Source organism: Chinchilla lanigera, unplaced genomic scaffold (genome assembly GCF_000276665.1).
Source record: "Chinchilla lanigera isolate Chin_1 unplaced genomic scaffold, ChiLan1.0 scaffold00032, whole genome shotgun sequence".
Lineage (NCBI taxonomy): Eukaryota > Metazoa > Chordata > Mammalia > Rodentia > Chinchillidae > Chinchilla > Chinchilla lanigera.
In genome coordinates, this window is record NW_004955433.1 from 23,347,413 (window position 1) to 23,359,779 (window position 12,367).

The 12,367-nt window shown below is 38.3% G+C and overlaps 1 protein-coding gene across 2 annotated transcripts in view; it reads right to left on the minus strand.

The window, feature by feature from the left end:
* Positions 1–10,843, minus strand: part of Nae1 (NEDD8 activating enzyme E1 subunit 1) — a 24,459-nt gene extending 13,616 nt beyond the window's left edge. Inside the window, exons 1-11 of one of the 2 annotated variants that reach the window (XM_005388472.2) lie at positions 10,621–10,843; positions 8,415–8,518; positions 7,739–7,799; positions 6,892–6,922; positions 6,008–6,079; positions 5,723–5,802; positions 5,001–5,110; positions 2,690–2,799; positions 1,113–1,175; positions 663–726; positions 254–345 (exon numbers count right to left, since the gene is read on the minus strand). In XM_005388472.2, the coding sequence (XP_005388529.1) occupies positions 254–345; positions 663–726; positions 1,113–1,175; positions 2,690–2,799; positions 5,001–5,110; positions 5,723–5,802; positions 6,008–6,079; positions 6,892–6,922; positions 7,739–7,799; positions 8,415–8,518; positions 10,621–10,673 (840 nt within the window). In that variant the 5' untranslated portion in view covers positions 10,674–10,843. The remainder of the gene's footprint in view (positions 1–253; positions 346–662; positions 727–1,112; positions 1,176–2,689; positions 2,800–5,000; positions 5,111–5,722; positions 5,803–6,007; positions 6,080–6,891; positions 6,923–7,738; positions 7,800–8,414; positions 8,519–10,620) is intronic. The other variant, XM_005388473.2, reaches the window with a different exon arrangement.
* Between the last annotated feature and the right edge of the window lie 1,524 nt (positions 10,844–12,367).

A 12,367-nucleotide genomic window follows, 5' to 3' on the forward strand; every position in this document is an offset into this window, starting at 1 on the left:
TCTTAATACCTGAGTTGTATTTAGTGCTGTGTTCCTACCACTTTGTCTGTAATTTGGTAAGCCCCCCCATTACTATGTTATCTTTCTTTTACTCTTTAAAATAAAAAAAATTTAAAAAAAATTATATACTTCTAATAAATAAAGCTGTTATATTTATTTCTAACTATACATTTAAAAAGTTATGATTAACTTTCACATCCTAGGACTTCAGAAAACGTATTTCTTTTATGAATCCTTTAGCAACTCTTAATACCTGAGTTGTATTTAGTGCTGTGTTCACATTTTTAATCGCTTCTTCAAAATTCTCTTCATCTTCCAGAGTTCCATTTTCATTCTTCAAAATTCCTATTAAAATGGAAAAAGGGTTAACAAACGATAGCCATTTTCTTCTCACTCCTTCTATTCCCACTATTATAGAAATAATCTTGTCAAATTCTAACCGAGGATCCAAATACTGAACCTTGAAGAAGTAGGGCTTATCATTTGTCCGTCTTAAAAATCATACAAGAATTGGCTCCTTTACCTCCCCAGAGAAAAAGTAAAATAAAAGGTCATGATGGCATCATCTCACAAAGATTCTAAAAGAAACTGAATAAACATCTGCTTCTTCAAGCAATTTGCTTTACAAACTTTACATGATATTTAATCACATCCCATATTACCTTGTCTAATCAAATCTCTGAAGTCTTCTTTTTCTTTATAGGTTTTAGGAATTCGTCCATTTGTCTAAATTGGTTAAAAATTTTAAAATATGTTTAAAAACTCAAAATATGAAAATTAGGAGTCCAAAGTCTTCCCCACGCTCCACATGAGATTCTATCAACAAATACATACCTCAATGAAGTTAGAGGCTCATTTGGTAGAAAAGAGAAACCAAAAGCTCTTTTTCTATGTTCATTCCCCATTGCTAGTTTTAAGAATGACACCTACTCAAATTTCAATTTGTTAATAAAAATATCAGTATTGAAAGAGCTACTAGATTTAAATTTAAAAGCTTCAATATACCCTACAACTCCACAAAGAAAAAAATCTCCCATTCCATTTTACAGAAATTCTCTATAATAAATTGAAAATATATTTACATACAGAATTAAAAAAAAGAAAAGACATACTTCACTATACCACTGTGCTAAATATTTAGCTACAATCACAATCCATGGAGTATGGCTATGGTCCTAAAATGAAAGACAAGTGAAAAAAAAACAGCATTAGTTAACAATTCTTCACTATGCCATATCATTTTTTAAAAATTCAGTAATATTTATGATTATCTCCCAATACATGTAAAATAATACAGGAAAATAAACTGGGCTAATAAGGACTGGCTTAGACATTTTTTAAGAGTCAGTGCCTGTGATGTCAAGTATGGACTATATTACCATTTTCCTAGCAAGAAAATAGGCTCAGAGACTGCCACTCTCAAACCTAGTTCAAATCTCTTGATTTCAGATACCAATTCTAGACTAAGAGAATCTTCTTTCTGTTTTCTGATGAACCAAATAAATATCTGGGTGTGGTGGTACATGGCTGCAATCACAACACTTGGGAGACTGAGCAAGAGGATTACATGTTCAGGGCCAGCCTTGGCTAAAGTAAGTTTGAGACTAGCCTAGACTACAGTGAAAGCTTTCTCAACACCAGCACCCCCTCAAAAAAATCCCCAAAACACTTGCACTTTAAGATGTAGGTGAGTAGGGCTGGGGATTTAGCTCAGTGGCACAGCACCTGCCTGGCAAGTGCAAGGTCATGAATTTGATTCCCAGTACCGGAAAACAAACAAACAAACAAAAAGAAATCTTTAAGAAAAATATATATCCTCTTCAAACCATATAGTCTGGCTGAGCATGGCGACACATGCTTGCAATCTCCGCTACTGAGGAGGTTAAGGCAAAAGGTTCACAAGTTTCAGCCCAGCCTAGGTAACTTTGCGAAGTTATTTTTCAAAATAAAAATAGACCTGGGGATGTAGATCAGTGTGAGGTGCAGGGTTCAATCCCCAGTACCACCCAAAGGAAAAAAATTATATAGGCTATTATAAATAGCATTATTTCTGTAATGAAATATATAATTACCTGGGTAATTTAAGTTTCAAGAGGCTCAATTCAATGACAATCTATCTCAAATTCAATTTTTTTTGACGTGAGGTCTCACTATGTTCCTCAAGCTAGTCTTACCTGTGCTCAAGCAATCCACTGCCTCAGCCTCCTAAGCACTGAGTGTACAGGCACATGACACTGATACTGCACGTGGCTAAATTCAAAGCCCACCTTTCTTCTTTTTAAAACCAGGCTTCACTATATAATCCAGGCTTGCCTTCAACTTGTGATCTTCCTACTTCAGCCTCCCAAATACCTAAGATTTCAAGTGTCTACCACCACATCCAGCTCAAACTCCTTTTTAAATTACATTTGTTTAGGAAAAAGCCACGAAGAAGCCTTCTGAGATATAGTAATGTCTTTGGATGGTGATTATCCAGAGATGTTCAGTTTATGTACTCCTCTTCAAAAAAAAAATCTTTTAAATTTGGAAGAAAAATTAATTTATTGAAAACAAGGTAGTTTTGTTATTGTGTAACCTGGATGACAAAATATGGAAGGTTATGATATTTTCTTACATTGGTGTAATTCAAAAACTTTAGGTTAAACAAGTATTTTGCCTATGTATAAATGTAAGATCACACACCACCAACCTTTTTTTCCATATGATCTAAATCATAAGACTGAAAATGTTCTCTCAGTTCAGGAAATGGTTTATCCAGTCGTAGATCCTCCAATGCATTATCTGGATGAGATTCTATTACTGTGAACAATCCAAAAACATGAACTTAATTCTTTGGTAATATTGTGGCAATATGCTACATTATAGGAAACTGGTAATTCTTAAATGGTCATAGGACCTACTTTTTACTGTTACTGATATAAAACTTCATATAGTAAACACACAAATCTTAAATGGGCTATAAGTTTTAATAAAAGTAAATCTAAGCATGGTAGTGCGTAACTATAATACCACTATTCTAGTGTGAGTCTGAAGCAGGAGGATCACAAGTTTGAAACCAGCCTGGGTAGTTTAGCTACTTAGCAAGACCGTCTCAAAAACAAAATAAAACAAAGCCCCCAAAATCTAACAAAATATATATACAGATAAGGTGTGACAACCTGCCATTCTTCCTTTTGTGGTCTTTGATAGGCAGCGATGCCTAGAAATCTGATGCTTGTGCTGGATTTTCATTTCCTTGACCCCAACACTATCACTCTCACTTCCTAATTTCACTTTGCACACTGCTCTCCACATGAGACAGTATGAGAGAGTGCACAATTTCATTAAGTGTTTAGAAAGAGACATGATATATAGTCATATGCTATGTGACCTTAGGCAAATAACTTAATCTCTCTGTGCGTCAAGATCATCTGTAAAAAGCAGATACAACAGTATCTACTTCATAAAGGTTTTGGGAAAAGTAAATGTAATAATACACATAAAGACAGGTACATAGCAAACAATGTTAAATTTTATTATCTACCTCCTCTTCCCCTCTTCTCCATCCCCATAACATCTTCTCTAAGTAATGGGCACTCTGCTCCAACCCCTTATCTAGATCATTGGAAATCTATTAGCAGCAACTTCTACCTCTAATCTTAGCTCCTTTAAATCCTTTCATTATCCACTCAACTTCAGAGTGACCTATTTAAAATAAAAATTATACCCTATCACTCTCCCACTTGTAACCTTCAAGTAGCCCACCACCAAACACCTGAAGCTTACTCAATAAACTAACTGCTCATTGAGATACTACTCCTCAGTGATGCTGTCAATGCCAAAGGGTATTACTTCACTAACAGAGTGCCTGGCATAGAATGAAAATGCTTTCACAAGCAAATAAAGAACATTGTGTGAGTGCTGAAAGAAAACCTAAATTTAAGCTTTTCTAGGTAAAGGGCTAGTATCAGCCACAAGCTGATAAGAGACTTATCATGATTGTTTTCTTCAGAAGGGTAACTGGGTAAATTCCTTATCACGTTGTCTTGGTTACTTTTCTCTTGTTGCTGAGACAAAATACCCAAAGTCCAAAATGAAGGAAGGAAAGGTTTATTTAGCTTACAGTTCATGGAGGTTTCAGCCCATACTCGGCTGGCTCTGAGGCAGAAGGTAGCAAAGCAACAAGAGCAAAGGGGGGAATGGCAGCCGAACAGCAAAGCAGCCAGAGCAAAAGGGAGAAATCGCGGCAAGCAGCCTCTTTCGAACCTCCCTTACATTGTAAACGGGCTACCCCCACCTAAGGGGCATGTAGCTCTTGCGTAATTTCCTTGCCCTCCTCTTCCACAGGCTCAGGATGTATACAAAGTAAGCACCCTGGCTTTCTGCTGAGTCACTTAGCCAAACCTCTAGACTCTCCAAGTTGACACAATGTATCAACCATAACACATGGTTATGGGAGGGCATATGCACTGGGGGAACTGAAGGCGTGCAAGAGAATGGAATAAAAGGGTAGTATGACTCTGGCTCTCTCCTGTGTCAATCCGTATATGCCCTATGTAGGCAAAAGAAGGTAAGTACAGTGATATCTCAGTTCACAAATGCTTCTGTTTGCAAACCATTTGATTCACAAACAAAAGTGTTGAGCAAGATTTTGCTTCCATTTGTCAACTTCAGGCGACAAATATAACAAAGACCATCTTCCCCATACAAACACAAACGCAGTCATCTTCCCCAAAATTGTAAAACGAATTAGTTTGTAAACTGAGGCACCACTGTACTTGCGTAGCTATTGGGCCTCCTAATCAGATGAAGCTGTATTTGTTGTCTCTGTTTTGTATCCTTCTATGCTAAGTAAAGAAATAGCAGATTAAAACCTGTTCAGTCTAATTGCCACTTTGAACCCTAACAAGATACATGCTACAAAACTACTTTGCAATTTAAATTTGACTTTCTGAGGTTCTAAGTTTCTAAAATTGTAGCTAAAGCATCGATAGCAAGCCCCATATGCTCAACAATTTTACCTGGATGTTCTTTTATAATGATCCTCATATAACCAACCAGTCCATATGTCCTACAGATCAGAAGTGGGATTTGGGAATTCCAGAGGACATCTGCTAAACGTAGTAATGTACTGTAAAGGAAAGCAAAATAAAATAAGAACATAAGCAAATGAATATGCCAAACATGAAACATGCCAAACATGAAAATATCTTCAAGCAGCTTTCTTACTAAATAATAAATACAAAGATACATCATTGCACTTACATAAGCAGCTCAAGAATACAGTGAAAAGCAAGTAATTTTACAAGGCTACAGTCTCAAAGAAAGTATGTTTTTTGGATTAGAGGGACATGAAAGCCCAGTCTGTTATCTTAAGAAGAATGCTGTTGACAAACTTTCTAAACAACTCCCTTGACAGAAAATATTTATAAATCCTATGCATGTATTTCCAAATAATTGCTATAATTCTACCTAGCTTTTAACCCTAAAAAGTAGCCAATGTTCATTTTTTCCAGTGCTCACTTTAAAGGCTCTACATACATCCAAAAAAATTTCAGAGTTCAGTATTTTTATTCTTCTACATCTTTTCAATGCTAGAATACAGACAAGAGCTTCAAACTGAATATTTCTATGGAATTTAAGAATTTTACAAGCCATACCTTAAACTGTAGAAAGAGAATAAAACTATGCAAATCTAGTAAAATTACAATTTTTTAAAAAACATATTAACATCAAACTTTACCTTTCAGGAAGCTGAGTTGCAACCACAACAGTAAACCTACAGAAAAATGAAGGATCATTGTCTAGAAGGTTTTCTGGACTCTAAACAGGACAGGGGAAAAAAAATCCAAAATTTCACAATCCACATTAAACATAGCAGAAATAGTTATTTTAGAATATATGAAGTAACAAATTCAATTCCAACTAAATTTAAATGATACAAAATTCAAAATTCTAAGTTTGTAGATTTTTAAATTATTAAAAAATAGTATTTTAGTCCAGAAAAAAATGTATATATATATTATACCTCTTCCACAAAACTTCCAGAGACATCATTATTTAATTCTTGTAAGAACTCCATGGCAGCTTCAGCTCTGTTCTTTTAAAAAACAAAGCAGTTGACTTGCATTAGAAATTACTTAGTTAAAATGTAATCCCCCAATTTACAGATCAGACAAAATACACCGAAAAACTACCACCAAAATTTCTTATACCGCTGTGACAACTCTGTTTTCACTGTGTTTAAACTGAGGCTTAAAACAGCGCTAAACTATCACTATTCAGAGTTCTCAAATGACATTATTTGCCCTCAACTTTTCTGATTAAGCAAATGATCAAAAACCCCTACACAGCAGGCAATCCTGGATCAGTTCAGACTTACTCTAATAACTCACATCTATAATTTTTTACACAAACATTAAACTTCCATTCAGAATATTATACTAAGTTCACTAACTTGGTTTTGTAAGATTTTGTATTCGGAATATAAAAATAAAGAATCTTTTGGCTAATGTCAATTAAAAATTTTGTTAACCAGGATACTCTAATTTATGAATATTGTTATTTAAGACTTAAAACAGAGAAGGGTAAAATCACACAGTACTTCTAAATTCTTAAATTACCAAACATATAAAGATTTTCTCTATTGGACAAATGAACTAACTTTCTAAGAAAATAAGCTCATACAAAGTGACAGCTACCAGGCATGGTTGTGCATGCCTGTAATCAACACTTGGGAGGCTGAGGAAGAAAGACCACTGTAAGTTCAAGGCCAGCCTGAACTACAGGGCAAGACTCTGTCTCAAAAAAACCAAACCAAACCAAGACAGAACAAAAAAAGGGAAAGCCATCAAAACACAATTACATTATTAGATGCTCACACACAAATATATTCTATAACAGATTGTTTACCTTGCCAATACTGCTCCTTTGAAGGAAAAAACTAAAGTGGATAGAACAAGAAGAAAAAATTCAAAGGTTCACGTGACTATAAAGAAAAAGCTGTTTGTAATAGCATGTATTATATTCATAATATAAAACAAACTTTTAAAAAAAATTTTAACAGACTTCTTAGGAAGAAAATCTGATGAAAACTTACAAAACTGAGCTAATCAATCAACACTTCCCAAATTATACAGTACCACAGAATATAAATTTCAAAAGATGTTCTGAGAAAAAAGGGTTCCAAAACTTAAAAACTGGGAAACATCATATGCTACACTTCCTTCTTAGAAATTCATAATACACACAATACACATGATATTAAAGTTTTATAGCAAAAAAATTTAACTCCGTTTGACTCATTTCCCAAACTCATTTGACCACCGGTCCACTCAGCATCTAGTAACATTTCTTTAAAATTAGTGTTCTGCAAACTACCCTTAGAAAATGTCCTGAACCACTTGTTTTTGCAGGAAACTAAACTTCATTCAGGCATCCACATGTATCTCTATCATGTTCTATGGCCCAAATAAAAGGCTGCTTATCAGTCACAGTGCTATATTGTGGAAGAGCTCTCAGCTCCATAAGAAAAAGAAACCTAATTCTCTTCACGTCTTGCTATAATCAATCAAGTAAGCAAAAGTACTTTTCTTTACAAATACCCATAAAAGGGCCATGTTGTGGAGAGCAGAAACTTGTACTATCACTCAAAGACATCAAAGCTAACTATGAATTAAATTCTGGCTTTCTTTGTATTTCCTGCATGACATTGTTCTGCCTTTCCTAATATGTATGTATCTGAAAGAATAGAACATACTTATTGCCAGCATCTTCTCCGCTGACCTGATTTCTATCAATAATTGTAAATGATCCAATACCTAGGAGACAAAACAGAGTCAGTTAAGAATATTTCTAGATTAGAGCTTTAACAAAGTCAATTTATTATTATTTTTTTTTAATTTCTGAATTTTATTAGGTTAGTTTTCTTTGGGATCCACCACTTATGTATTTTCTATCTACTTTGCCTATCTTTTGTGTCACTCCTTTCCTTTTTCTTTTCTTTTTTTCATTTTTTTACTCCTTTACTTTTTCTAAAATCAGATTTTAATGGTACATTTTTAGATATACATAATGATCATATTCATCATAGAGAATTTGTAGTACCTGTACATGACATAACTTGCTTCTTCTTTTTTCCCATTCCCCTCCCCTCCCTTCAACCTTTCTTCTACTCCCCATTTGCAAAAGCTTTGTTTTCATGTTTTCCTTCTTTTCTCATTTTTTTTTTTTACTTTTCCCTTCTTTCGTTTCCCTGTCCCCTTTCCCTTGTTCCCCTTCCCATTTGAGTATTTTCTTCCTATTTCACAATACTATTATATATTTTGGTCTTTATTTACACTTTCAGTTTCTCACACCAGAGAAACAATGTGGTATTTACAGATGTGAGTCCGATTAAGAAGTCAATTTAAAATACAACCATTAAATTACATTACCTGGTAGTACCAAATTTTTAAGAATTTCAGTTCCTGTAGCTGTTGCATTTATCAGGCAAACATGAGCAGATTCCAAAGCCTCTTGCCCATGATCACCCCACAACCTATAAAACAAGACACAAATTAAACATTTTTAAAATTTTCAACATAATATACAGTAACTTTCTCATTGGAATGGGAATCTTTGATTTTTTTTTTCTTTTTTTGGCTTTTCCTGGTACCAGGAATCAAACTCACAACCTTGTGCTTGCCAGGCAGGCAATGTGCCGCTGAGCTAAATCCCCAGCCCCTGGATTCTTTGATCTTGAACGTGTTCTTACATAAAGTAACTGTACTGCATGTTTCATAGTTTCCAGGCTAAAATGATTAGCTTCACCTCCAAAAAAAATCTGTTAATTGATTTACTTTTTCTTGTCAGTATAGGAAGTAGAGGGGAGCCCAAATCATTAGCAAATGCCATATCCAGATAAGTATTAGCAGCCCAGAAGACTAAGAAAGCCTTTGATCTGCTTCCCTGTCACCTGACTTAAGTAGACTCCCCCGTAGTGAACAGCTTATCACAACCAACTGCATCATTTGATTTATCTGCTAAGCATCCACCTTTCTAAGCTCCATAAGGGCCCAGATTACCCCCATATATTCACCACTGAAGCCCCAGTGCGTGGCACAGGGCTTTATCTAGGGTAGCAGATCACCGAACAGCTGTCAAATGAATGAAAGAATATCCTGGAAGAACCAGATGGACTGGAAATATCTGGGTTTTGTGTTTTTGTGTTTGTCTTCCCATGAAAGTAGGGCACATATTCAGTTGACAGATGTTTAGGTAGTTGGAGAATGAGCCTAAGAATAATGGTGCATCTCTAGACGATGTGTGAAATAAGCCAAAATTTTATTTCTAATTGCTTCTCTCTGACGCTTCCAAACCAATAACTAGTATCCACTATGAAAGGTAAAGTTTACCAGTAATCTAATGGAATCAATTCAGCAAAAAACCCTCTTCAGGTGCTTAGCAACTTCAAATATCCTCTCACTGGATCACACATGCTTATACCTGTATCCAAAGCACAACAACTCCAAGAATCTACAAGAAAACATGATGGTCTCTGTCACCTCTCTTTCTTTCCCCTCAGAATCCTCAAAGCAATAATGCAATTGAGTAACAGCTCTAAAGATGCCAGAGTTTAAAAACATGGGGAACTCTGAGTAAACTACTTACCTTCTCTAAGACTCAGTTTCCCCATATGTAAAACACAAGGAATGTCTGACTTCAAGGAACCTCTCAGAGCTAAGCATCTAAATCCCCTAAGAAGCCCCAGGCTGTAGGTGCAAATGGAACTTCAGATCTTTAGGGACAATTTATAACTTCTCTTGGAGCGGGGGCTCCAGGAAGGAGATTAAGCATTTTTAGTATCTCCATCGATGTACAAAAGATGCTCAGTAAATACGCAATGAGGAAGAAAAAGGCAAGGGTGGGGAAGGAGCCCGGGATCATCAGGTTTCGATAGGTCCTGTCCGAGTTAAGAAGTAGCCCTTGGCCACACGTGGCTACTGGCACCAGAAATGATGCTAGCATGGATTAAAATGTGCTCAAAGTATAAAATATCCAATTTCTAAGACAGCATGGGGGAACAAAGGTAAAATATCTCAGTAACTTTTTACAATGAGTACTGCCGAAATACCAATATTCTCAACCTACCGGGTTAAGTAAACGACGTTATAAAATTTTATTTCACCTACCTGTCTGTACTTTTTTAAGGTGGCTACTTTAACATTTGTGATTACGTGTATACGTGGCTCGCATGACAACACATTTCCAATGGGACAGCGCCGGCTTAGAACAATTCCTGGGCGTTCCTTGCCGCTCTCGGGACGGGGTACTCCTGGTCCCCCATTCTGCAAAGCGAGGGGCCTGGGCGCAGCGAGGCGGGACGGGCAGCCACCCGGGGAACCAGACTGACCTGAGAGCGCGCCCCTCGAGCCGCACATCGCGGCCAGGCGGGCGTCCCCGCGGGGAAGGGGAGTCCCGGCCTTGGTAGAGCTCGTCGGCGCCCGGCCAAGCCCAGAGCGCCGGCGCCCCCGCTCCACACGGGCCGGGCCCGCCCAGGAGGCCCAAGGGCGGTCCTTCCGCTCGCCCAGAGCTTAAGCCCTGCCTGGACACGGGGAACCTCGCCGGCCTGCGCGCTCGCGTCCGTAAGCTCCCGCTCACCTCAGCTGCCGGTCGTACTTCTGTTCCTTAAGCAGCTTCTCCGGCTGCGCCATGGCCGCGCCTGCCCCGCGAACAGACAACCCACAGCCGAGAGCTGCCGCCACCGGTTCTGCGCGCGCGCAGGCGCACTGAGCGCCCCTTGCCGCCTTCTGCGTGCAGCCCGCAGGGGGGCGCCGCCGCTCCACTGCGCACGCGTCACCGTGATTCCCGTCGTACCCTGCCGTTTGGGGGAAAAGCCAGGCTGAAGCTAGTGGCTGGTCTCTGACTCCACAGTGCCACTGGTGTACCGTCAGTTTCTCTGTCCATGCGGTGATTGTGAGGACTTTAAACTTCAGAATCAAGCCTATTTGGAATTTAATCACTTAATGATTGTAAGAATTGTTCTTTCCCTTTCAGATCCTCAGTTTGCTCACCTGTGCAATGGGGATGACTTGATCTTGTTCAAATGGGTCTTTAGCCTTAAATGAGATTTTAAATACAAAGTATCTTGCATGAATAATTTTCATTGTCACGATCATTGTTGTTTACCTGTTTCTTTCACCCATTCTGTTCACCTCCTGAGGCCTGTCTTGAGCCAGAAGAGCAGTTGCAGAGCAAGACAGTAAGTTTGGACCCTGGTCTTGGAGAGTTTACAGTCCTCTGGGCCAGTATGACCCTCCTATAGAGAGAACCTATGCTCCTGGGGATGCTTAGAGAGGTCCAACCCTACTCCTCTCCAGTAATGTTTCATGCATGAGGATGGAAAGGCATTTTAAACAGAAGGAGCAGCAGATATCAGTTCTAGGAGACAAAGTAGGCTGTGGGTGCTAGTGAAGTTGGTCAGGTGAAGAAGAGAGTGGTAAGGGGCGGTGTGACAGCAGAGGCTAGCTTGTGAGGACTGTGAAAATAGAAACAAGAAAGAAAGCTCCTTACTCCTGAAAAGAAGAGGATCGATACTGGATCCTCTTTACTGGAAGAGGATCGATATCCTCTGAGGATGAGCGCCAAGGAAGGGAGGTTACTCCATGAGGAAAGGCCCAGTGACCAGTAGGCAGAGATGAGAATTCCTTTCCCTGTATATCCCAGACTCTATAAACAGTTTCAGGTTAATTATTGCCTGAAGTAAAGTAAAATGAGCACCGATCTCCATGGCCCACCCCTCATCCCTTTAGGGTGGAGAGGGGAGAAGACACAGTTTGACAGTAATGATGAATGCACTTCCCCTGGGCTTGTTCTCCAGGACCAGGGTGGAGACTGGTCCTCCCGTGACTTCCCTGACTCCTATCCAGCACCCATGGAACACAAATGATGGGAGACAGAGGTATGAGGCTTTCCCAGCTCATCATGTCCTATGCTGTGACATTTGTTTCTGCAGTTGGACAGGTAAAATATAAGGGATAATAAAATACACCCAGGAATGTAGGAAGTTCAAAAGGTGATAGATGAAAGTTTGCTGCTTACTCTGTCATGTTCACTGCAGTCACAGACACCATAAAAGGAAATATCCTCAAATTTGGTGAGCATGTGTGTGGCAGTGTACTACCTGTGAAGAAATGCATGATTTTGAAACGGGTTATGTTAATGGTGTCTGTAAAAAGATACCTCAAATACTCAATATATTAGTTTCCTAGGGCTACCATAACACAGTGCTATAAACTAGTTGGCTTAAAATAAGAGAAATGTATTATTTTACAGTTCTGGAAGCTGTAAATCTGAAATCAAGGTGTGGCCAAGACCGTGTCCCTTCTGAAACCTATAGGAAAGGATT